At 44.6% G+C, this 25842-nt stretch overlaps 3 protein-coding genes across 6 annotated transcripts; 2 read left to right on the top strand and 1 right to left on the bottom strand.

Annotated features, from left to right (window-relative positions):
* The first annotated feature begins 973 nt into the window (after nt 1-973).
* On the top strand, nt 974-11962 carry LOC146271913 (RNA-binding Raly-like protein). The gene is made up of 8 exons (XM_084708090.1): nt 974-1459; nt 8890-8965; nt 9092-9139; nt 9860-10050; nt 10494-10607; nt 11082-11233; nt 11438-11480; nt 11828-11962. The coding sequence occupies exons 1-7, from the start codon at nt 1108-1110 to the stop codon at nt 11468-11470; spliced, it is 966 nt and encodes a 321-aa protein (XP_084564216.1). The 5' UTR covers nt 974-1107; the 3' UTR covers nt 11471-11480; nt 11828-11962.
* LOC146271912 (uncharacterized) lies at nt 11953-15400 on the bottom strand. Of its 3 annotated transcripts, none has more exons than XM_084708086.1 (3): nt 15251-15400; nt 13501-14075; nt 11953-12267 (listed from the first exon to the last, which is right to left on the bottom strand). In XM_084708086.1, the coding sequence occupies exons 2-3, from the start codon at nt 14026-14028 to the stop codon at nt 12262-12264; spliced, it is 534 nt and encodes a 177-aa protein (XP_084564212.1). In that variant the 5' UTR covers nt 14029-14075; nt 15251-15400; the 3' UTR covers nt 11953-12261. The 3 variants fall into 3 exon arrangements, with proteins under 3 accessions (XP_084564212.1, XP_084564211.1, XP_084564214.1); XM_084708085.1 differs by having other exon boundaries at nt 15120-15397; XM_084708088.1 differs by lacking the exon at nt 15251-15400 and adding an exon at nt 14281-14774.
* Nucleotides 15391-25757, top strand: lrrcc1 (leucine rich repeat and coiled-coil centrosomal protein 1). 2 transcript variants are annotated; one of them, XM_084708062.1, is made up of 19 exons: nt 15391-15479; nt 16053-16099; nt 16247-16452; nt 16542-16607; nt 16720-16887; nt 16983-17149; nt 17511-17705; nt 17839-18059; nt 18838-19021; nt 19366-19514; nt 20273-20477; nt 20662-20801; nt 20975-21176; nt 22439-22624; nt 23437-23611; nt 23960-24123; nt 24719-24927; nt 25040-25177; nt 25283-25757. In XM_084708062.1, exons 2-19 carry the CDS (start codon nt 16056-16058, stop codon nt 25527-25529), a joined length of 3066 nt encoding a protein of 1021 aa, XP_084564188.1. In that variant the 5' UTR covers nt 15391-15479; nt 16053-16055; the 3' UTR covers nt 25530-25757. The 2 variants fall into 2 exon arrangements, with proteins under 2 accessions (XP_084564188.1, XP_084564187.1); XM_084708061.1 differs by having other exon boundaries at nt 15433-15676.
* The last annotated feature ends 85 nt before the right edge of the window (nt 25758-25842 follow it).

The raw sequence follows: 25842 nt of genomic DNA, 5'->3' as shown, positions 1-25842 counted from the left end.
TTGTGTATGAGAGACAGAGACAGAGGGAGAACTGTGTTTGCCTGTCTGTCAGTGTGTGTGTGTGTGTGTGTGTGTGTGTGTGTGTGTGTGTGTGTGTGTGTGTGTGTGTGTGTGGACTTACCTGAAGGACGTGGCAAGCTATCAGGTTCATGTCCACAGCTGCCTCAGGTTCTGGCACACTTCACACACACTCCAGATTCACAATGAGGCGTGGTGACTTAATACCACTTGTCATGACTATAGTGGCCTGTGAGATGTGTGCAAGGAAGGCTTGTAATTGCTTTGGTCTTATTAATATTGCACGATATATACTTCCTGACAAAAACAGAAAATTGTTGAAGGAATCTTTTGGGAACCAATTACCTTCCAGGAGCTTCCTTTAATAGGTTCCTTATGAAAAGGTGTGTTGCCCATTGCAGTGGGGACGCTTTCTTACCTAGAAAATTACAGTGGAAATTGATTGTAATTAGAGTAAAAGGGGGTTGGATGTGAGGGAAGGGACACCAAAGTGGGAATAGCCCCAGATCTTCTTTGAGATTCCTTGTTATAGTTCTGCCCAAGCCGTGTCCATTTAGTTGTCTTTAAGTCATTAAAGACACGAGGACACTCAATGTTTCCCATAGTTCGTTTTAAAAGTTTGCTGTTCTGGTCACTGGCGTAGATTCACCATCAGCGACGTATTAAGATTAATGACAAAGCTCCCGTGTGTGCAAGACACAAACCACACCTCTGAGCAAGGCTGCTTTCCAGACGTGATTACTCTTCTGCCACTAAAGGTGAAGGTGAGAGGCGGAGAGAGAAGGTGAGAGGCGGAGAGGGAAGTGAGTGCGACAAACTTTATGAAGGCGTGGCAACGGTCGTCCATTTTTTTTATTCCTTCCTCCTGAGCCGAGGCGTCCCTCACCTCCTGCATGCCAGCGTCTGTCTCACACGGACCACACTTCCGTCTCGGCAAAGCCCTGGGGAGGACGAGAATGACCTGTCCACAGTAACAGACATGCTGCATGGTTGGAATAAAAACATGCATACATCTGTGCCTGTACTTCAAGTCAACCAGACATGCGAAAGCGTTGAACCAAGAAATATGAACCAAGAGTGTGTGAGTGCATGATTGTTAGTGTGTTGCGTCCTCGTCCTCCTGACCCCGCCCCTCTAGCCCTGACCTCTTCCTGTCTCCCCAGCTGGCCCGTGCGTGTGTGTAGGATGACTGGTAAGACCCAGACCAGCAACGTGACCAATAAGAATGACCCTCGCTCCCTCAATTCCCGGGTCTTCATCGGGAACCTCAACACGGCCGTGGTGACCAAGGCCGACATCGAAGCCATCTTCTCAAAGTACGGCAAGATCGTGGGCTGTTCCGTCCACAAGGGCTTCGCCTTCGTCCAGTACGTCAGCGAGAGGAACGCCCGCGCAGCTGTGACCGGTGAGAACACCAGGGTCATTGCCGGACAGTCGCTAGGTAAAAACATTTTATAAAAAAACTTCTGTTGCTATGGTGATATATGGTTGCTCTGTGATTGATGGGTATGATGAATTGGCATCATAATGAATGGGTAGGGATGGGTAAAGATATTGGTGCGTGTCTGCGTGTGTCTGTGTGTTTGTCTGCATGTTTGTGTTTGTTTGTCTGTGTGTGTTTTTGTGTGTGTCTTGTATCTTGTTGTGCCTGTATTCTGTGTGCACATCTTCATGTGTTCTTTAGTCATAAGCCCACTCACAGAACACATGGTGTTCAAATAGCCCCAAGGTCGGAACACAACACCTTGGTTTTCACTGCTTACGTGAATCGATGGAGGACTGTGTCAAAACGTCATATATACTGTAGGAAAAAGAGAACTATGAGAGATGGGAAGGAGAAGAAGAGGAAAGAGCGCACACTGCACCAATCTCTACATGTACACTAAACTCCCATACAATAAATCTTCTTTATATTACTTATTGATTAGTTTTTCCCCTTCCTCTGTGAAAAATAAAATCTCTCTAAGTCTGACTCTTATTAAATATGAATAAGGGTTCCCGAGGTCATATCTGAAATTCCATCCTCGTCTTCTCCTACCATGCATCTTCGGACACACTTTTTTTCTTTGCAGATTGCAAAGCTAGCATTTTGTTTACCGGACCACATTTCATAGAGCTCTTGTTGAAGCAAGAGTAGGATTAGGATATGTTTGGTGAAGTAATGTCATAGTTCAGTTAATGTTCATACTATATCCATGTTACTATGGCATATCAAATTTATGAGTTTGTTGTAGTTGTATGGACATGTTCAAATCTAAAGGAAATGTGTGCCTCATTCGTGACTATACCTGCAGAGATGCTGTTTATGTTTATTTTGGTAAGCATGTGACTGAATGCAAAACAGCTTGTCTCATGGCTAAGCACTGGTTTCCAACAATTTGTTTATAAAAATGACTGTGAAAGACCAGCAGAGACACATTTCCTGGAACATAAAAGATGCGTGGAATCACTCTTCAATGTAATATTCCATTATTGGCATTAAAAACATCTTGGAATTGCCAAAGTGTGCACAGGAATAAAACTAGAGCCAAAATAAACTATACATTGGTCTGCACATATGTGTAAAAGTCCAAACTTTGTTTTATTTTGTATTCCCTTTTTGAGAATTTGGAATTTAAGGTAATTTACCAACAGGAACATTCTAACTGGGATTACTGCAGCCTGTTAATCTCTGTCTTTTTTTCCTCTCTCTCTCCCTCTCTCTCTCTCTCTCTCTCTCTCTCTCTCTTCTCTCTTTCTCTCTTTCTCTCTTTCTCTCTTTCTCTCTCTCTCTCTCTCTCTCTCTCTCTCTCTCTCTCTCTCTCTCTCTCTCTCTCTCTCTCTCTCTCTCTCTCTTCTCTATCATACACCCACCCACACACATCCACAGTCAAACAAAGACTATTAAAAACTGTATGCATATCTGTATTTTGCAGATGAACTGTAGATGTCCTTGTTTGATATCTGGGTTTGGTAAATGTCACCCACTGCATATACTTCTGTTCGGCAGCCTCGATAGGCCATTTGCTGTAAATAATACTGAGCTCAGCTCTGTTGTGACAGCGCTTCAGGTGTGGACTGCAGGTGAGGAGACACTGGAATGCTTGAGTGACTTTAATAGCCAGGAGATATTGCAGCTCAGTCTTTTCATTCACTCAATTTAATTTCATTGGACATGGCTTGATTGCCAACACAAGGACTTTAGGTAGCCTGCCTTCTCCAAATATGAATGAATGCGACCCAAGATGAGGTCCACACTAATGTAACCTGGGACCATAGAGATGCACATGAAGATGTCTCCTGGTCACATAAACAAAACAGTGGAATCTAATCTTTTTGAGGATGACTCAAACCGATGTGTTGTTTCAATGAGTGACTTCGTCATGGTCTGTGACTGCCCTCTGGTGGAAGACGTAGTTACTGCAGTTTAAGTTGTCTGTTCTGAACGATCTGTGGTTCTCATGGTCTTTTGTTGGTGCTTGAAAAAGCAAAGACATAGTAAAGCGTGTGTGAAGCACACACTTCTATTTGAATGGTGATAAAGAGGATGTTATTCGTTTATACCTACTTGCTGTCTTAAATAGATGGTTGATAGCTTGCTGTCTGTATTTGGGGTTTGGAAAGATAGACAGAGGTAGGGGCAGGTATAAATGACAGGATAATGTAAGTATAAAAATCAATGTCACACTTATTAGAAACACTAGATGGCGCAACTGGAACAGTGATGAAATCATTAGGACTGTAAATCAGTCAACTCAATTAGTGAACTTTATCTATAAAGTGCCTTTCAGAACAAAAGTTACAAGGTGCTGAACTACAAAACATTAAATATATAGATATGATCCCTTTATTTTTCTTATAGAAATGAAGGCTTTAATGCTGGGATGTGTAGCTAGTCTGTGGCATTTGATATGCAATTTTCCCATGGATAAAGTGTCAGACATGGTACATATACAATATATACTGTATGTGTACTGTATTGTGCCCATGCACCATACTTCATGGTGATTATGATGAAGATTGGATGATGGTTTGATTGAGAAAAATGGTGAGTCTTAAATTTCCTTCATACAACCATCAGGTTTTTAACCAATTTATTTCAATTAGATTCTTTACAGATTTCCTTATATATGATTTAGTAAAATGTCAGTAGTTCTAAAAAGAATGGCTTCTTACCATAGTATCAAGCTGTCAGGCTCATAACAAGCCTCTCTTTTCTGGCGAGGAACAAAAGAACTGTGAGACTATTAAGAACGTGAGCCAGGGGGCCAGACAGCTGCACAGGCCCTGTCAGTGTAATTAGATATAACAATTTAGAGACTTCATCCTCAGCAGGCATAATTGCTGGAACAGCTGGGGAACCTCCCAGAGTATTTTTTTCTGTGCTGAAGACATACATTTGGAGTCTATAGCCCATCATTGGATAGGCAGGTCTCATGTGACTTACATACTTAATTGAATAGGGCTTGAGAATTGATGTTTTATTGTCTTGCCTAATTCTTGCCCTGTGTAAACCAATTAAGCATAATCCCCCTTTTTATGTAGCCTAACGTTTTTAGTACAATTAAATGAGAGTGAGTTTGAATACCAAAAATGTATACCTACCATGAGTTTGTCACACATTAGGCCTACATGTTCATACATATTTTCTATCTGTACTTTATTGACCCACAAATATCATCCCCCCTGACTTGTACGAGATGACACTGGTAATTAGTTGTTTTGTAGACAATTAATTCAAATGTGAATAAAAATGTGTTTGTGTCAGGGAGAGACAGGCTGAATATTACAGGGTAGCATTTAACTTTACGACCATTGACGCAAAATATGCCAGTTGGTGTTATGCTTCAGTTAAAGAAAATGTGTAGTTGAAGAATGTTTTTCTCCGATTGTGAGCTATAGAATTTAATCGCTGTGTTGAGGAAACCTTTAGAACTCCCCTAAGCAGTCCAGCAATGGTATGGTCTGAGGTGGCTGTGTTGCTTGTGCCTCCCAGTGTACTTGATTTGCGCCGGGCGTTTTGAGCAAAGGAAACGGCACGTCGTCAGCAGGACTGGAGCTTTAGCCTACTCGCATAAAACTGTGTTTATCACTGTCATGACGATGTACAAAGGCCGGCGCCGCAATCAACGATGTAAGTATTGTAAAACATATTAACAGTCGTTTATGAACTAGTTTAGAAGAAAGATTTATCGAAACGCTGTAAAATGTTTTATACAGCTTAAGCTTGAGAACCTGCTGAACATTACAATTTTATGTGAAATTGGCGTTGAAAACAAAAGTAGGCTTTGCTTAATTATTTCGTTTTTAAATATGCTGAACTAGTTATTTGAGTTCTTAAGAAGGTTCTGACATGTAGCCTAGGCTACGCTTGATTTGACCTTTATTGCCTTGATTGTCAAACAGATGTGACATTTTTGCAGGGTGTCACAGTAAACTAGCCTTGTCCCTTCTTTGTCCTAAGGATAGTTATGAAAATAACGGCAACAGAGTGGTGTTACTAAAGCAAGGCTAAATTACTTGTTAAACATTATTACGACCCATTTGTTGATGCATTGATTACACCTTTATACCTACAATGTTGTTAGATGAGTCAAACGTGACATGACATTGAGCTTTATACAACCGACATTAACACCATAGGCTACTAGCTCAATACCTTCTTTGTTGAAAACTATTTTAACTCCTTCACTGCATTTGAAGCAGAATCGGTAAAACCCAAAGTTGTTGTAAATATAGGCCTACACTCAAGCCATGAAGAAATACATAAGCTATAGATTCTATTAATTCTGTATCTACAAGGGGATTTTTACACAAGTGTTAACGTTTAAGACAGTGTTTCCCAAAGTCATGTTGAGCTACATTGTTACAGCATATTCATCTAAAATAGCCATTATTCAGAAAATCTGTCTAAGATACTTTTGTAAATCGCACGTTGTTGTGAATCAGCCTATCCTATTGAATCACTGTACCTCGACGGTGAGGCGGCCAATCCAAGTGATGAACAGCCCAGTGAATAACAAGGTTCTGCTGTGGCTTTTGTGTCTTGGTAACTGTCCAGACTTCAGAACAACAGACTCGTGAATGAGAGATCAAAGTTCCCTAGCAGATGTGTGGGCGCGTGCTTCGCTGAACCGGAGCGCACATCAGCCAGTGTGAGTGTAGAGGAAGTGATGTCCCTCCTCCGGGGACAGATCGTTACAATACAATACATTGCACTCGCCACTCACACGGTTACATCATGAAAAGCGAGGAAAAAAACAGAACAGGAAAGACTTGTGAAATGTAAAGAAGAGGACCAGATGAAAGTCGAGCAATCATGTCCACTTTGGGCTATGTACTGTAATGTTCATTAGATTTCATCATTCAAAGGAACTAAACCCAAGATTGTTGGTATACTAAAAAAGCTGTTTCTAACAAGGACTGGGAATACACTGTATTTTTTGTTCCGTAAAAGCCTTGGTGGCCTAATTATCTTTCCAGAGTAAATTGCAATATGCTGTTCAGAGCCTCTTGGTCATAAAATGTCCTCACAATCTTTGTTTTCAGTGCGTCTATTGGGAACATGGAGTACCATGGAGCAGTGCAGAACAGTCTGCTACCATCATAAAAAATTGTCTAGCGTCTTCGTGGCCAACCTCGACAAACAATATACTAATCAAAGTACTTCACTTTAACAAGGAGGTACTCTTTTTAAATCAGCTGAAGGTCTACAGTGTGTGACTACTCCCATATGACGGCTGTATCGAGACAAAACTGATCAAGCTTGTTCTCTTGAGTGAACTGGAAGTCATCACCTGGCGACAGACTCCACCACCCTCCCTCTCTACTTCCGTCTCCGTCTGTCACATGCCCTCCCTTCCTGAGGGAACACACTCGGATGTTAAATGAAAAGAGAAAAGTCTTCATGCTCTTGAATAACGATCAACGATTCATCTCATAATACTCCCAGGGTGCGTAGAAAGAGCAGAGGTTACCTTGATTATACTGAATCCCACAAAATAAATTATAATAACACACATTCTGAGACGTTCTCGTTCAAATGCTGATTTTTCGGTTCAAACTCATTCCAAGGTTGAATGGTTCTTGCTCGAACCACCTTATCTCGCTAAGCTAAAGCCTACTGATTGTCACTGGGTCTCAGGCAACAACAAAAAACCCTGAAACACTTGGAGTACGATAGTCTTCACACTACTTCTATCACACAAAGACGTGAAAAATTGCACAACCTAGAGGCACATCGTCATTTAGAAGCCTTGGAAAACCCTCTTAACAAGTACACCCCCAGTGACTGGTGTTCTGCACCTCTCTTTCATTAACCGTCTCTGGAGGAGGGGATCACTCACTGAATTGCTCCTCCCAAGGTTTTCTTTAATTTTTTTCTCCTTGTCAGTTTTTCTGGGAGTTTTTTTCTTGTCTACCTTGAGGATTTAGGTTGAGGGTCAGTTCTATGGGCGTATGTGAAGCCCTCTGTGATATTGCTTGTAAAAAGGGCTATACAAATACATTTTGATTGGATTTGATTTGATGAATGAAGGCTTTTCGTTTCAAAGTTCAAAAGAATTAGACCTGACATCATCTTTTCAACAAATCAAATCCTGTTACCAACGTTACAGCATACTCCTCAATCTATTGCTTAGCAACACATTACCCACATCTTTCTAGTTCACTTTGAGAACATGTGAACACACACACATCCTCTAACTCTTGTATATGATTATAGTAATGGCTACAATTAATCATAGCTCAGTGTGTCCCTGACTGAATTGCACTGGCATTGATTTCGAGTGCTTTTGTGTGCCCTACTCTCATTAGTGACCCCAGCAGGGACCTGAAGAATATGCTTTATAGTTAGAATGATCGCTGATGTCTACCAAGTCTAATATTAAGAAAATACAGTGTGACATGAAATGACACAGTTTCATCCATTAGCAAAAGATTGTAAGTAAGTGCCTCACTTATTTAATTTCCCACTAGGGGAACTTAAAACCAAACTGGTTTGAGCACATCTTCCTTCTTGGGCATGGAATGGAAAAAGTAAAGTTGTTTTTCATAATGAACTGGAAACAATAAATATAACCGCCCACAATGTCTTGCTCCACATTTTACCTCCCAATAACATTTTATTACAGAGGCCCCTCATCACCAAAGGCGGTTGATGAAAATCCTGGCTGCCTGTTTGAGTTTCAAAGCCATGAATAGTGACTCCTCACAAGCAATGAGCTTGTCTGTAGAGACTTTGTAGCTGCTGTGTCTGAGTTGACCTTGAGAAGCACTCAGGGCTGATTGGGTGGAGATTGAGTGGGGACAAAGACAGGCAGACATGCTGAACCACTGACACCATCTGAGACTAGCATCAAAGAAGCTGTCACTCACAGTGAGAAAGTGATGAAGCGTTTTTTTTTAACCATGGCTGTGTACTGTATGTTACTGCAAGAGATTTTTTTTTTAAACAAAAACTAAATCAGGCTTGGAAACCTGACAAAAAAAAAGTTGCTTTCTAACACTCTGTAGACACTCTCACTTTGAAAGGTTGGGTTTTGTTGCATGCAAGTGTCAGTCTGAGAAGAATTTCTCGGAAAACAATGTTGATCTGACTCAAACTCGGCGTGAAACCCTGTGCAGCATCACCGTGTGAGGAGTTCTTGCTGTCTGACGCTAGCCAGCGCTGCCTAGCTAGTCTGTCAAAACCACTTTTTATCTCTCTTTTATCTTTTTAAGACATATTTTTGTGTCTTAAAAAGTAATCTGCTCTATCTGAAAGTCTGTTTACGCATGAAAAAGGGATGTTCCGTGTTTGTATTTTTCTGTGTCAGTTCATTTCATTTTACAGTACAGTGAAATGTGTTATTACTACAACACGTCTAATATCATGTCATGTTTCTGTGACAGACATTAACATGGCAGGAGAGCCTAAGCCCTACAGGCCAAAGATTGGTTCAAAACGGACTCTGTCGTCTATCTACAGGTGAGGATATATTCGCTCATTTCCATCTTCATCAAGATTAATTTCTCTTTCTCCTTGCCTTCTTACAAATTCATGTACACCTGCAGTCAGTATTTGTTTATTGTGATCCCTTCCTTGCTTCCACAGTGGTTATGAATTTGACTATGATTACTACCGAGATGATTTCTACAGCAGGTATGTTAAAAGAAAGGCTTTTAAGGAAAGTCTAAATTGATTTGTCTTTCACAAAGCAAGACGGCAGTCTGAGACGTAAACAGTGTCATCAAAAAAGTAGAATAATTTCCCTGTTCTATTTTTTATTCCTTCCATCTGTACCTACCCTCGCTCATCCTTCAATTTCAAACTCTAAATGTTATACCTTCGCATCTTTCTATGACCTCTATCAAGTTACTGTTTACTGAGGAAGACTTGGAAGGAATAGTATTTTGAAATGCAACAAGAATGGAACACATTACAAGAATGGTAGTGAATGTCATTATGAGTTTATTTCCCTCCATTTGGCCAGCTAATGGTTCTTTTATCTGTACAGGCACATTTAGAATGTCAGACAATTGTCTAGCTTTCCGCTTAACGCCGACCTGGAAGTGCATGCATCTTCACTATGACATTTTTATTATTTTGTTTACCTTGTCCGTTTTGAAGGACTGCAGGCATTCAAAAAGGGCAATCTTTTCATGGGGACTTTAAACTACACATTATGAGTCTTTCGCAACTGGGGAAGACACTGGCTAAACAGCATAAATGGACCATCTTTGTAAGAGCTTTTAGTTACAGCTTTTTAGTTAAGACAGGTTATTGCTGACGTCAATTGAGCAGATGTGATAGAGGGCCGTTCTGTTTCGCAACTATAATCATTTTTAAATGTTGCCCCCTTGCCCCTTTAAAACTCTCCAGACTGTTTGAGTACCAGGGGCGTGTGCTGCCCCCCACCAGGGCGGCGATCCCCATCAAGCGCTCCAGAGTCGTTGCCCCGTCCACACGAAGGGCAAAATCCTCCTTCCCCGTCAGGACCTGCTCGTCTTCCTCCTCCTCCTCTTCCTCCTCTCGACTGCTCACCCCAGGGTCCCTGGCCACAGGCCCTCGGTGTACGTCTCTGTAGCTACCTGTCTCTGTCATGGACCTCCCATCTTCTGCCATCCATATCTCCACCCCCCCCCCCCCCCAAATCTTCTCCATCCCTCCGCCTTCCGTATTCCCTTCCTTCAGATAGTCCTTGATAGGTCCTCACCATAGCTCATTATGCATCCTTTCTGTAGCTTGAATGCATTCTTCCTAACCAAACACCCTACAACACCATTCTAGTTAGTTAACTATTCTTTCAGGTAGAGATGCCTCATTATCACTGACATCCTTGGAGTTAAAGTTTAGACTTGTACAGGAGGATTATGCTGGAAGACACCAGCCACTAACAGGCGTTTCTGTGCTGTGGGTGTGATCAGAAGGTGAAAAACGGCGCCTTGTCTAGTCCAAAACGAGTGTCATGTGCCTGGCAAACACTGTCTCATCCTCCATGTGCGTCTGTCCTCAGTGAAATCCGACCAGCTCCAAACCATCAAACGGGAGTTGTCTCAGATCAAGACCAAGATTGACTCCCTGCTGGGGAGGCTGGAGAAGTTTGAGAGGCAACAGCGCACAGAGCCGGGTACGCGGCTGACAGGTCCCACACAGAGACTGCATGAGCCCTTGTGCTGCCTTCGGGTCACATGACCCAAAGGTTCACAACGAACCATCGTTGTTTACCCAATTTTACCCAACACAAAAACAAATAAAAAGTATTTTCTTTTAACCTTCGCGATGTGGAAGGTCTGAGACAGCCCGATGGCTAAAAGAAAATGCTTCACTTTGTTTTTGTATGCGGTAAAGTTATCGCAATACGACGGTGGGTCACAATGACTGATGGGTCAGAATGACCCTGAAGATAACACAAGGGTTAACCCTGTCATGAACACAGTCTTGAATGCACAATTTCGTCTGACACTAAGCGTTTGAATGTATTATGAAAGCTGTGGCATAGAAAATAATTATGTTCTTGAATGTATCTTTTCTTCTGGCGTTGATGTTAACGACACCTGAACTGGTTTTGTTTCTCTCACTCTTCACTTTTGTTCCACATTAGAGGCCCAGAGGAAACAGGAAATGATCTACGAGGCTCTCCAAGGAGGGACCGCGGAGCTGTCTGGAGAAGATGACGCAGAAGGGCCTGTGGAGGTGGGGGAGATGACGGATGGCGGCGAAGATGACTTTGACGACGATGGCACCAACGGCATGGTGAATGGATCGATATCAGTCCACTGTGTAATCTCGAGTCTGGATAGGTCATTTTGCTTGTCTCCCAGACAGGATGGAGTATAGTATCAGATGGGAATTTTTTTACTTTGGACTACGTATTTAGCTGAGTCACTGAAATATGTCTGCCTGACAGAAGGTGGGTGGAATTACAGGACTATTAACAGTTTTTTTTTCGGCTTTCAGATAGAAAACCACATATCGGACATAGATAACTGAACAGGTTTAGGTATGTTCGACTTTTTGCAGTATACAATCATTTAATTGTATTTTTCAAGTAATTGTTTTTAACCTGACCAAACTATGAAAATAATTGAATTAAATGTAATAGACAATGTGTCTCTCAGCATTAACAGGACAGCTTTTTCTTCATCTTTTGGTAACTTGCAAAAAAAACAAAACAGTTCTTTAATCCTCTTTCCTGCAGCAAACACATGTTAGAAGTCCCACAATTCTTCTTTTGAATTCTTGTTTTGAGTACTTTTGATTTCAACAATCCTTTCAGTTTTTGCAGTAATGAGAAGATGAGGATGATACCAGTGATTTTTGTTTGTTTGTGTCTGGTCTTCCCTTCAGGTTAACAAAAAGAAGCATTATTGGGAGCTGTAAGACCTGATACCAGCAGCTCAGACCATCTGGCCAGAAGGACCTTTATCATGAAAGGGAAATGAAGTAAATGCCTGCAAAAAAAGAGACTCAAAAACTTTGCGCTTGTTGACTTTATTACGACATTGGTAGCACTTGGGAGCTGTGTCATTTCTTTCTGGGCAAATGTGCTCAGACCATAAGGCAAACATGAATAACTATTGCGTTTTATTTTCTTCAGTGGTTGGGCAGGAATCATCCATATCAATCTGTTGTGGTTTATTTGATGTATACAAAAGTCAATGTTTCATCAAATACAACGTAAAGTAATGTCTCTGCTCTGTTGTCCTCTGTCCACGTTAAGAAGAGATAAAATATGTATGAGATTTGAATGAGATTTCTTCAAGATGTTGAAGATTGTTTTGTCATGGCTGTGGATGGAAAAACAAACACAAAAGGCATTATTATGGAATGGTCCTGTTCATGGTTGGCAAAATCTAAGCTAAAGACTATTTTTATGTAGGGGTGGCACATACAGTAGGTTGGAATGTGATGACTAATATGTGTCTATTTGTTCTGTTGTACAGTAAAGATATTATTTAATGGAGTAAACCACATTTTGAAATAAATCTTTCACTCTGCAACTATTTGCAGGTATACATGGTGGTGAATTTAAGGGGCTTTTTGAAATCCAATGCAAAAACACGTAAACGACAAATAGAGCGGGTCTCACCAAAAATATGTCATATAACCTTGGCCCACAACTTTCCCACCATACAGTATGTTGTTGTGTGTTAAAAGACATAGGTTTGGACAGATTTACTCAACCTTATTTTGGCTCTCAGATAACGCCCTTGAAAATTCAAATTAGCTGGACTGAGAGATGAGTGGCATTGGGACAGCAACAGATGGTGCGTCTAATTCCCTCTTTTCATTAGCACAAGATCATCATTTCCCCAGGTTAATGAGGGCAGTTGCTGTACTGAAGGTAATTGGTTAAATCAGTCGTTGCATGGCCAATAGCCATTAACGACCCTCATCTTTCATTGCTCCACTATGGGTAGTAGCTCAGTGTGGGACTGACTGCATAAATCACCATTTTGCACTTGTTAGGGTAATGCATACCATACAGCAATAGGTATTTTGCATTATTCTGCACCGAATACTCATGACATAGCCTGAGTGTGTACTTGTCAGATGAGTTCTGTTCATGTTCACTTTGTTGAGGTTAATGTGCAGAAGGCTATCTTACAAAGCATATTTGCCTACATCATGTGCGTTAACAATGGCATCAAATACAAATGGACACCCCTTATGCCTGTAATCTATTCCACATAGCAGACAATGACAAACACACATATGTTACACAATGTAACAATATTAATTGTGTCAACACGGACCTGTTGGAATGTGGCACGGGAAGGGGGAGTTGATCGTGTTATGCACGTTGGTTGCACTGTACGTTTTGAGTAAGCAAATAAAGCGTTGCCCGGCTGGGCTGTTCAATAGTAATTTTGTAGTCCTTTTAGGCGGAAAGGAGCAGAACTAAACACACAAGAGCACCACAATGTGAGCATTCTGAACAGAGAAGCAGTGAGGTTTTGCTCAGTGTCTGACTGTAACGGCCATGAAGCTCCTCTTGAAATAAATCAGTATCATCATACCGTGCAAGGTTGCGCTTGTTGGGGCGCACGGTTAACTTCCTGATGGTGCACACTGTCCCTTGCCTGGCGCGCTGCTTGCATCTCTGCAGTTTTCTGTGCCCTCGCGTTAGCCATGCGCGCTGCGTCATTGGCACGACGGGCAGCTTTTTTCTCTGCCGTTTCCCGTGCCCTCGCCTTAGCCGCACACGCTGCGTTTCTGGCACGACGGGCTGCTCTCACCTCTTCCGTTTCCTCCGCCCTCGCCTTAGCCATACGCGCAGCATCTCTGGCACGACGCGCTAATGTCATCTCTGTCGTTTCCCTTGCCCTCGCCTTAGCCATGCGCGCAGCGTCGCTGGCACGACGGGCTGCTGTCTTCTCGGCCGTTTCCTGTGCCCTCGCCTTAGCCGCACACGCAGCGTTGATTGCCCGACGGTGTGCTTGCTGCTGAGCGGCCTCCTCATCTCGTGCTTTGGTGCACGCAGCTGCACGTATACGGCGTTTTGCATCACGTTGCTTCTCCCGCGTAGTCCGGGTATTTCGAGGCATGTTACTGGAACGTTAACCTGCTCACTCAGGGCGTGGAACCAAAAATCCTGTGGAAGGAAAGACAACAATCAATGCATGTAGGCCTACGGTTGGGAAATGGTAACATGACTTTCAATACTCAACACATGCTTACTAACACGACAACTTTAAGCAATGTCCACACTTTAGGCTACAATTACTCAAAATTGGCTCGCTTGGGGGTAGCGAAAACACAGGCTTAGGCCTACTCCATTAATTTAAGGCCTATAGCACCTTCGTGATGATGACCCCAAAAATCAGTGTCCTTCGAGAAATGTCTATAAAGCTGAGTGACGATCAACAAACTGAGAAACTTTGAAAAAAGTCTGCTATTAGAATGTCAGACGAACATGGTGGCAACTGTCTATTTGTCGCAAACCGTTCATCCAATCAGTATCCTAATACTCTAGCCTTTGGCTGTATTGGTCAAGACCTGCGTAATTGAATCCCTTTTTCACTGGACAGTCGTTAATTTGCACCACAAGGACTGTTATGTTAAATGACAATGCAGTCACACCTTCTAGACACAACACTTCAGTAGTGTTCACAACAGTTGAAGGTGAACTGAAGAAGACTCCAAAAGTATCTTTAAAAGTTTAAAATCTAGCGACAAATCAGGTGTCATGACTTTATGCAACTGGATATCTTCCGTTTTCATTGTGGAGCAGCAGCAAAATAACTGCCATGTCTTTCGTGTTGTCAAACAAAGTCGCATCCTCGCCCCGGGAGAAAACTGGATGTGGATGAGGCCCAATTATCCGTCATCACATATAATCTCGCCACTGTGAACGACTTTTCAGAGCCAATAGTGACTTCTGGTGAGATTTTTGGCGACAATAAACAGCGTTTAATGTCATGCTTTTGTTCCTTTTTTTTTACAGGTTCTGCACAATACACTAAAATGTGTTTAGCTACATATTCCTTTGTTTCCCAAATGGACTGCTGCCTGCAGCGGTAATGGTACAATTTGAATTTGTATGCGTATGGCAATCTTTCTTTCGTATGGCTGGTGCAGAGCCATCTATGGCATCTACCTCTCGTGCACAGCCTTCTACATATAGTAGCCTCCCTACCGGCTCAGCATCGCTGAAAGGGATCCATCGCGAATCTGGTGGCGAATTGTTTTTAAGGGATCTCCAGGCGCTCATCCACACAACGTCACCAGCGGCACCGCACGTCCTTGGGTTCTGACACGGACACTTACAGAATTACAACTGTGCACGGTGCTCGGTTCTTGAGATAATCGTTGGACAGTCAACACTCATTGCCCTAAAATCCCACTATAAAACCACAGAGATTCCTTGCTTTGCAGCACAGCGTTAACTTTTTTCCAGGGTCCACGGACAAACGGAAGTGGAGCAACGTCATTAAGTTAGCGTAACCAGGAAGTGGCAAGTGGGTTGCCAAAAGCGGCTAATTCAATTCAAGCGGCGGTAAAACAAAAACAAATGCTTAAACTATTATGAAAAAAGTTCATTTAGTTTATCTTGATGTTGTAATGTAAATACTGTTTTGTGAGACGCCGATGGGGGCTTGCTTGTATTTGAGTTGCTGATATTGATATGTCAACAACAGCAAAAAGTTAGCAAAACTGTCTGTCTGCATTGTATGACTGGTGTGGAAACGATTGGTAAGCATAGCAGCTTGTGCCGAGTGCATGCAGTACTAGTATGTTTGACTGAAAGAAACCCTGAAAGACAATGATATCATGTAAAGTTAGAAGCAGTTTCATATTGTGTATATATTTGGTTACACGCCTAATATCCTAATGTCATAAGCAAGCTAACACATACAATTAAGCAAGTCGTTCACGACTTTTTTTTGCCCAAGTAGCTCTGACTGGATCCGTCATTGCCATGTTCATTGCCATGTCATCTCTTCACCAAATTATCAGCAAATGCATAGAAATATAAAATGTTATTATGAATTGTGATATATTTGTTTTTGCACCATCTAAACCAGCCTTTTAAGATACTGACTACAAGAGCTCGTAATTAATGTTATAGGTTATGGCGGATGGAGAGTTGTGCTTGATAGACAAGAACATATCAAGGTAATCCCAACTCCACTTTCTTCCCTACACGTTTCCAATTATCTATTGAAACTCCAGTATAAAAAAAAAAAAAACAAGGCCACTGGTCTGTAACTCTTCCTGACCCTCATCTTCCGATTTCTATTATTATTATTATTTGTTTTAAAGTTTGTTGGAGGTCCCGCTGAGCAGCAGTGTTACGTCACTGAATCTTCACTGTAACAGAATATCGAGGCTAGAGGGTTTGACGTCGGCTTGGCGTCTCCGACACTTGGACTTGTCATCCAATCACATTACTCGTATTGAGGGACTTTGCTCCCTTACCTCATTGAGAACCCTAAACTTGTCCTGCAACCTAATCACAAAAGTTGAAGGTGAGCTTCAGATTACCTAATTTACTTCAGATGTTGAAAACTTTTCCCCACTGTGTGTAGTATTAAAACCCTTTCTTGCTGTAACACAGGACTTAATGGACTAGTGAACTTGACTAGATTAAATTTATCCTACAATCACATAAGTGACCTCACAGGTGGGTCATGAATCCATCCTACTATTGGTTAACATTTATTACACAAATTTATATATCATACATATCACATCCAGATGTTAAATTTAACGCATAAGCACTTTAAAATCTACAGGCTTACTGTACCTTCATGGAGCCGAATACAAGCTGAAACACCTCAGTCTCCATAGCAACCGCCTGGGCAGCATCAACCAGTTGCTGCAGTGCATGCTGGGACTGCAGAGCTTGAGGGAAGTCACATTGTGTGTGGATGGCAAAGATAACCCTCTTTGCAGTTCACCAGGTAAGACTGCGCTGTGAATGATTTATAGTCTTCTTGTCATTTTAGATCTTTGTGGTATTTGCTGTGATTATTATGCGAGTGTTCTCTTTCATCAGGTTACAGGGAGATGGTGTTTCAGGCCCTGCCTCACATCTCTAGCCTGGACAGGGTGGACCGGCTTGGAAACCACGCTTCTTTGGGAGAGGACTGTCCTATCGATATCCCTGGTCTGGATGACTATGTGGAATTATTGCTGTCCTCAGACACCAGTGCTAATGACCTGGTAATAATGGATGTTTGTATTTCAAAAGAAAAAAAGCTGCCTTTAAATAAATGTCTTCATAGAAAAAAAGAACACTTTGTATGTTAAACTAGATTGGCAGGAAATCTAACCTCTGTTATCCATAGGTATATTGGTTGTTTTCCATCCTCAAGTGTTATCAAGAATTACATTTACATTACATTTAGTCATTTATCAGACACTCTTATCCAGAGCGACTTACAGTATGTAAGTCCCCCCGAGGCAAGTAGGGTGAAGTGCCTTGCCCGAGGACACAATGTCATTTGGCACGGCGGGGAATCGATCCGGCAACCAAAGATCCAATCTAGTCTGACCTTTACACGTGTCATGCATGCACATCTAGGCTAGAGGAGACAAAGCTCTCCCCACCCCACGTATTAATAAAGTGATGAGCCAGTACCGCCAGCGGGCGGGCCCCAGGGAGCCCCCCTCACCAACCGGACGGACCGACCCACTGCAGGTTGGCCCAGCAGCAGACCCCTACAACGAACAGCGCATTCAGAAACTAGAACACCAGGTGTCCCAGCTCTTCCACCAGGTGAGCCTGGAACTGTAGAAGATTGCACCTGTTAACACCATTTACCCACAAGCCCCAGTTTGGTTTGTTCTGGGGATTATCGAAGATGTTTGTTTTTGGATATTGTTGTTTACCCGTGTTAACCCCTAGTCAGAAACCTCTGTCTCAGAAACCTGCCGGTGATGCCAGCAGCAACTCTGCCCCCTCAGTGGAGCTACAGAAGCCCAAGAGGGACATTGACAACACGTCAGAAAGTGACTGTGACAGCGGGAAGGAGACCCGTCGTGGCTCCAGGATGGCGGCAGCCCAGCAGAGGAGAGGCAGAGCCGCAGTGAAGAGGCCCGTTAAGGAGGTCGGGGCCAGGAGAACAGACAGGTGGAGGCATTGTCTGTCTTCCATATGTCAATCTACACTTAATGCAGTCACTGGGTACTAAGACTACAAACACAAGACATGGGTTAAGGCTAATACTGAACACTTAAATTACTTGATAAGCATTATAACCTGTCATTTTATGATTATGATATATTAAAAAAATATATATAATTATACCATACAAAATGTACAAAAGGGCACCGTGTCCTCTGTCTAAATAGTTCCCAAACAATATTGCCCATAAATGCTCATATATTGGCAATATACCGTTTTACTGTCAGGATGACGGTACGTTAGGGTTAGAGGATATACTGCCTCTCTTCTTTGCCTTGTTTATGAGCCAACAGCCTAATGAGTACCTGGGTGATATAATGAGTTCCCCTGATCCTCGGTAGGTTGGCCCATCAATCTCTCCCACCCACCCATGGTTTAAACTCTCCTCCTCTACTCCTTCAGATTACACCTGTCATCACTTACATGTGATAGATGACACTCCGAGGCTGGCTCTGCCCCCTCATCTTACTTCATCAGCCTCTCATGACACCTGCTTTGACTCACCCTCATTTTGTTTTGGCAGTCTCTGATGCCCTCGTGGAAGACAAGGTGGTGTGAAAAGTTTGCCGGTCCACCAAATAGTTTTTTTGAGACTCATTTAGAAACCTTTCAAAGCAAGCCGGTTAATCGGAGAAGACACCCTTTTTTTTCCTCTTTTTATTTTTTATTTTTACAATGTCACTTTTTCAGCTGTTTCAAATAAACCGCTTTTTTACACGCACAGCGACCCAGAGAGCCGGAAAAGCAGAGGTTCAAAGTGTGCAGCGGGCACCTGGAGGAAGGCGGGAGGCCCATCTGCTGCCCCGGGCCCTGCAGACATGGTGGGGCCAGCCAGGAAGGGCCTCAACCCTCCCAGAGCCCCAGGGGACAGGAGCAGCAGGTCTGCTGTGGAGGAGGAGACCTACAGGGTAAGGACCGTGATGGACGAGGACTCGTGCATTGCTGTTGGCCATGTACTTGTACTTGGATTGATTTAATAGGGGCAGGGATGTAGTCTCTTTAGTGTGCCAGTTGTGCACGACTCTGTGATTGTGTATTAGATTGTGTGTGTGTGTGTGTGTGTGTGTGTCTGTGCCGTGTGTTTTGTGTCTCTTCTGGTTACGTTTGATTTATTTGAGCGGACGATTTTATCCAAAGAGACATAGTAGGAATTGTGCAGAAAGAAAGTACAGCAGAAGATCAAGGATTCTTGTTTATGTGTGTGTGCGTGTGCATGTGCGTGTGTGTGTGTGTGTGTGTGTGTGTGTGCCAGGCCATCGTGGAGGAGCGTGACCAGGAGAGGGAGAGGCGCTGGAAGGCAGAGCAGGCTGTCAGGAAGCTGACAGAGCAGATGAAGAGCCTACAGACACAGGCCAGCGAGGAGAAAGACCTGCAGAGCTTGGCCTTGCACACCACAGACAGGTCACAACACACACACACACACATACACGTGGCCATGTAAACATAAATACACATACACACACACATTCTTCTAGTCGGTCCTGTACAGCCCATAAAAAATATCTGAAACACACTAACACTGCCGTACTAGATAGACCCTAATGCACTAATGGCACATTAAATGGAATGTACTTCACAGTAGATTTTGAAATTCAGGCTTTCATTTTCCATTACATAAAAGCAACACACCTACCTAGAAGGACCATTTGCATTAGCAAGAGCTTTCACACCTATCTACAGTGTATCTACCCTGCGTGTGCCTTGGCATTTTATCATGCGGGGCCTAATTATCCATAATTTAAACCATTCAAAGAGTCTGTGTCACTAAAACAGTGCATCCTTCTGGTGAGTTCTGCAGAGATAGATGGCGGCGCTTTGCTGTGTCCTGATGTACTGCCCTTGTCTTTATCACCCTCCCAAGATAAATCGTGCTTATGGCAGTCACGGTGACAAGCATATGTCAGTGGTGACGCATGAATTTGTCTTAATTGCCATCTCCGCTGCAGCTCCCCGGCCAGCACTAATGACCCTGTCCGCCCCCCACCCCCATCACAGGCTGACTTTGCTCCCTATCTTCCACTCTCTACCTTGTCTAATTGTGTCCATCTTTTGTTCCCTCCCTCTTTTCCTTTTTTTTTTTTTGTTTGTGCCTATCCTCTCTCTTTCCCCCTCTCCTCTCCTCTCTCTTTCCCTCCTCTCCTCTCCTCCCCTCCCTCCAGGCTGAAGGACCTGCTCCTCAAGGAGCGTTCGGAGCGCTCAGGGCTGCAGGCTCGGGTGGAGGAGCTGGAGGAGAGGTGCCAGGGTCTGGCCCTGCAGCTGGAGCAGGCGCGCCAGCAGGAGGACCACCAGCAGAGGGCGCTACGCAGCCTGGAGGACAGCGTGGCCCACAAGGAAGCACTGAGGGCCCGCCAACAGGCTGAGGAGGTAGCTAGCTGGGCAAGGGATGATTTGAATATCAAGATAGGATTACCTTGATGTCAGATTAATCAAATCAGATGCAGATTAGGCCCGTCTATTTTATGATGGTCATAATCGGCCACCATTACGGATAAAGCGTCATGGCTACCAGAAGATTCCTAGCCTCTGACCAGTGAAGTTGACCTTCCAGATGAAGAGACAGCAGGAGTTGGAGAACAAGGCTGCTGCCATGAAGAGAGAGGTGGAGATCCACAAGGCCATGGCCAAGCAGCACAAAGACAAGCAGCAGCAGCTGCATGAACTGCTGGCCTCCAGGGAACAGGTGCACAGGTGAAACACCAGACCTGTTCATGCTACAGTGCTGCTGCTTTTCTAGAGACCCTGGCTGACACATTTACGGGCCCAAAGATTCCAATACAACTAAAATGAAACTATCACAATGTAGATGAAAGTTGATTTTGTACTTAGTTTTGATGGGCTCTTTATTTATTTATTTTTCATAGAAAGGATTTGGAGTCCAGGCTGGTGCCGGGTGGGGCGGAGTTCCGCGAGGCGGTGGCGAGGGAGGCGGAGTCTGCCGAGCGGAGACACGCCCAGCGGGTGTCGGAGCTGGAGGAGAGGCTGGCAGAGGGAAAGCATCAGTACGCCGCCCTGGAGGACGAGTTCCGCATGGCCCTCACCATCGAGGCCACGCGCTTCACTGAGGTCTGTGCAGGCTACACTGAGGTCTGTCCAGGCTTCACTGAGGTCTGTCCAGTCTTCACTGAGGTCTGTCCAGTCTTCACTGAGGTCTGTCCAGGCTTCACTGAGGTCTGTGCAGACTACACTGAGGTCTGTCCAGGCTTCACTGAGGTCTGTCCAGGCTTCACTGAGGTCTGTGCAGACTACACTGAGGTCTGTCCAGGCTTCACTGAGGTCTGTCCAGGCTTCACTGAGGTCTGTCCAGGCTTCACTGAGGTCTGTGCAGGCTTCACTGAGGTCTGTCCAGTCTTCACTGAGGTCTGTCCTGGCTTCACTGAGGTCTGTCCTGGCTTCACTGAGGTCTGTCCAGGCTTCACTGAGGTCTGTCCTGGCTTCACTGAGGTCTGTCCAGGCTTCACTGAGGTCTGTCCTGGCTTCACTGAGGTCTGTCCTGGCTTCACTGAGGTCTGTCCGTACCTCAGCTGAAACACAGTAGCGTGTTTCTGCTAGCGTCCCCTGAGAGGAAAGAGTTTAATCACCCTCTAAAATCGTCGTGAGGGCGCCCCAGTGGCTTACCAGTTGAGAGAGCGTATCACGTAGGCTAGGGTTCGATTCCAGCCTGGGCCATTTCCTGTATGTCCATTTCCCGTATAGCCATTTCCTGTATGTTCATTTCCTGTATGTCCTCTCCTCTACATCTCCTGTCAGTCTACACTGAAACTATTCCAATACAGCTCTATCTTAATTGTTGTTTTTTCCAATCACTCCCTTTTGAGAGACTAATGTATGGTACCAACTTGCCAATTCTGAAACACTGAACTTTGACCTTAACCACAGTGTTTTTGAGTACCTACAAATTGCTGGTCCAATTGAGACAGACAGGTTTTCTAGATGACCTTGTATAATAGTATAATCTTGTATAATCTTTGATTGATGAACGTTTAGACATTGATTGATAAAAATGTAAATGCCATGGAAGAAGTTTGCATACTTTCAGACCAAGACCAAAGTCATCAAGTTTATGGAATGAAAAACATGTGCAGTCAAATCTGACATCTGACTAACTTTTTGCTGACATTCTTTATTAATTAATGTCATTCAAATGCTCTTGTTTGAAATGTATCCTTCCACCCTAACTGGACAATATAACTAACATATAAATAATATAACACTAAGATACACTGAATAGACTCTGAATCATCCAGGTGAATGTCGAAGGAACGTGGCATTTGAAGAGATTTTGAGCAGGGCCTTGAACACCTTCTCGATCTCCCCTCTTTCTCTAGGTGAAGGAGGGATGTGATCACCTGAGTGTGGAGGTGTCGGAGGTGAGGGCGGCCCTGGCCCGCTCCCAGCAGAGAGAGAAACAGTCTGGCTCTCTGGTGCAGGATCTCACTGCTATGGTCAAGGAGCAGAAGAATCGCATGGCTGAGCTCATCAAATCCAAGAAGGATGCAATTACCGAGCTCAAGGTATTCATGGGATGTGTGGTTTTCCAGGTGGCATTGAGATTGTATTTGAAGTCTTAATTTTCACTAGCAAAAGCTAGCAAGCTGTCTGTGTCTTTCCCCTCTTCATGATGAGTCTCAGTGAGAGGTTGAGGGAAAAGCCTCAGGGACTTACGGTGATAAAATATGCCGCGGCAGCTAACCATCCATCTGGCTTCCTCTGTCGAGAGTGACCTCTGTCTGTCCCTCTGTCTGTCTGTATCTCTGCCTGTCTCTCTCATTCTCTCCCTTCTGCCTGTCTCTCTCTGCCTATCTCTCTCCTTCTCTCCCTTCTGCCTGTCTCTCTTTCTCTCCCTCTGCCTGTCTCTCTGTGTCTGTCTCCATGCCTGTCTCACTGTCTGTCTCTGTATCTCTGCCTGTCTCTCTCTTTCTCTCCCTTCTTCCTGTCTCTCTCTGCCTGTCTCTCTCCTTCTCTCCCTTCTGCCTGTCTCTCTTTCTCTCCCTCTGCCTGTCTCTCTGTGTCTGTCTCCATGCCTGTCTCACTGTCTGTCTCTGTGCCTCTGCCTGTCTCTCTTTCTCTCCCTTCTGCCTGTCTCTCTCTCCCTTCTGCCTGTCTCTCTGCCTGTCTCTCTCTTTCTCTCCCTTCTGCCTGTCTCTCTTTCTCTCCCTTCTGCCTGTCTCTCTTTCTCTCCCTTCTGCCTGTCTCTCTGTGTCTGTCTCCATGCCTGTCTCACTGTCTGTCTCTGTCTCTGTGCCTCTGCCTGTCTCTCTTTTTCTCTCCCTCTGCTTGTCTCTCACGGCCCCCTGGTCACGCTCTGTCCCTCTGCTCTCCCGAGGCTCGCCTGCGCCCCCTGGAGGCGGGGGTGGAGCAGGACCGCCGTCTCAACCTGCAGCTGGAGCTTATGAAGAAGGACAAGTCCCGCCTCCTGGCTCAGCTCAGCGCCCAGGAGTCGGTCATAGACGGCCTGAGGGCCGAGAGGAAGATCTGGGGCCAGGAGCTGGCACAGCAAGGTACCACGGCGCCAGTCTACAGGGCGCCCGCAGTATACAACACTGTTAAACAAATACAGATATAGATCATGACGTACTCTGTGTTGAATTTAGAGGAGCAAATGTAATGCTACTGCCATCTTGTGGACATCTGAATATACGCAGGCATAACCACAATGACTGGGCCGCTTCTTGTTTTGTTGCGTCATGACACCATGTGGGACGTTGAGGCTCTCTGCCATTCACTTTCACTCACAGCCTTCACGTCTTCTTTATTATATTCCGAATCAACCCAGTAACCCATCTCTCACACATCCAATCCCGTCCTTGACTCATCCGTGTCTGACTCCTCCCCCTTCTCTCACGCAGGCGCGTCATTGGCTCAGGACAGGGGTCGTCTGGAGGCTAAGATCGAGGTGCTGTCCACGGAGTTGGAGTCGCAGAAGAAACAGAACGAACGAGACAACGACGCCCTCAGGATCAAAGCCAAGGTCATCGACGACCAGACGGAGACCATCCGCAAACTCAAAGAGGTAGCTAGCTAGCCCGCTAGTGACGTCAGTGTCATCACTACCATCAGTCGTGGATTCACTTTGATACATCATTGTATATTAATACAGCATATTATATGTACCCACTTGGCATCTCTGTCACGGCCACTATCTTTTATCTTTCCTCTCTTCCCCCTCACCTCCCTCCCCCTCTCTTCCTTTGCCCTCTCTTACCCCTCACCCCCCCCACCTCCCTTATATTATTTCCCCACACCTTCCTCTCGCCCCTCTCTCCTCCCCCTCTACCCCACACCTCCCTCTCGCCCTCTCTCCTCCCCCTGTCGCCCTCTCTCCTCCCCCTCTCGCCCTCTCTCCTCCCCCTCTTTCCCTCTCTCCTCCCCCTCTTCCCCCACACCTCCCTCTCTCCTCCTCCTCTCGCCCTCTCTCCTTGCCCTCTCTCCTCCCCCTCTTCCCCCACACCTCCCTCTCGCCCTCTTCTCGCCCTCTCTCCTCCCTCTCTCCTCCCCCTCTCCTCCCCCTCTCTCCTCCCCCTCTTCCCCCACACCTCCCTCTCTCCTCCCCTCTCTCCTCCCTCTCCCACCCTCTCTCCTCCCCCTCCCTCCCTCCCCGTGGGCAGGCTGTGCAGGAGCGGGATGAGCAGGTGCGCCGGCTGCGTGAGGAGAGCGTCCAGGCCCAGAGGAGGTTCCAGCAGCAGCTGGAGGAGGAGACGGGCCCCCTGGTGGAGCTCCGCGACCGGCTGGAGCAACTCAGCCTCCGCAAGGAGGAGCTCAAACAGCAGCTGGAGGATAAGGAGCTGGAGCTGGACGAGGTCAAGAGGGCCTACAGGTAGTGTGTGTGTGTGTGTGTGTGTGTGTGTGTGTGTGTGTGTGTGTGTGTGTGTGTGTGAGATGGTGTGTGTGTTTGCATGTGTGTGATTACAGTCTCCTGTCTCCCATAGTGCCTCCAATAAGAAGTGGCAGGAGAAGGCAGACCTGCTGACTAGGCTAGAGAGCCAGGTGAAGCGCATGAAAGACAACTTTGACTCTAAAGAAACCCTGCTTCTGGAGGAGAGGGACAAGGCTTTGGAAGAACACAAGTTAGACTAAAGTTACAACATACTTTTACATCTTTAAATTGGTGACCTAAAGTAAGAATTATTTTCAGCTCGATGTGGAATTGTGTTATTTTCTTTGTCCTCCAGAACTGTAGTTGAGAAGCTCCACAGCATGGACGATGCGTTTCGAAGGCAGCTGGAGTGTCTGCAGGTGTCCCATCAGACAGAGCTCTTGAGACTGGCTAATGAGAAGCAGAAACAGATTGAACAGGCCAATCAGAGAGTGTTTCAGGTGGAGGAGGAAATGCGACAGCTTCTTGAGGAGACGGAGAGCAGCAAGAAAACCATGGAGGACAAAATGAAACGACTGACCAGTGTGCTGAAAGACTTCTAACCTCAGTTTACATGATTAATTACACACATGAGGTCGAAAAAGTTGGATTAAACTCATTTAAAGGATTCAATCTTTACCAATATTTGTGAAGTGATAGGTGAATATGAAGTTATAAATTCACCCCTTGTGCCAAGTTTACGTTTTGTAAATATTTTATTAAGTTATTAACAATTGTTTTTATATCATGAATCGTCAACATCGCAATAAAATAATTGTGGTTTCCTAAAATCAGTATAAACCCGCCGTCTTTATCTTGAACAGTTATTTTCTGTTTGCATTTTATATGAAGTTCAATTAGTAATCTTTTAAAGGG

Source organism: Hypomesus nipponensis, chromosome 10, assembly GCF_054491055.1.
Source record: "Hypomesus nipponensis isolate SF chromosome 10, ASM5449105v1, whole genome shotgun sequence".
In the NCBI taxonomy this organism is placed as follows: domain Eukaryota; kingdom Metazoa; phylum Chordata; class Actinopteri; order Osmeriformes; family Osmeridae; genus Hypomesus; species Hypomesus nipponensis.
The sequence above is the reverse complement of the archived record's forward strand: the minus strand, read 5'-3'. Positions and strand labels throughout refer to the sequence as shown.

What these genes read in the sequence shown, in the direction of transcription:
- LOC146271913 (XM_084708090.1), top strand. Translation starts at nt 1,108, where the DNA reads ATGATTGTTAGTGTGTTGCGTCCTCGTCCTCCTGACCCCGCCCCTCTA. An exon ending in ACTCTGTCGTCTATCTACAG is followed by an intron (nt 8,966 to 9,091) that starts GTGAGGATATAT and finishes TTGCTTCCACAG; the next exon opens with TGGTTATGAATTTGACTATG. An exon ending in CCTGGCCACAGGCCCTCGGT is followed by an intron (nt 10,051 to 10,493) that starts GTACGTCTCTGT and finishes GTCTGTCCTCAG; the next exon opens with TGAAATCCGACCAGCTCCAA.
- LOC146271912 (XM_084708086.1), bottom strand. Translation starts at nt 14,028, where the DNA reads ATGCCTCGAAATACCCGGACTACGCGGGAGAAGCAACGTGATGCAAAA.
- lrrcc1 (XM_084708062.1), top strand. Translation starts at nt 16,056, where the DNA reads ATGGCGGATGGAGAGTTGTGCTTGATAGACAAGAACATATCAAG. An exon ending in ATAGACAAGAACATATCAAG is followed by an intron (nt 16,100 to 16,246) that starts GTAATCCCAACT and finishes TTTGTTTTAAAG; the next exon opens with TTTGTTGGAGGTCCCGCTGA. An exon ending in CCCTCTTTGCAGTTCACCAG is followed by an intron (nt 16,888 to 16,982) that starts GTAAGACTGCGC and finishes CTCTTTCATCAG; the next exon opens with GTTACAGGGAGATGGTGTTT.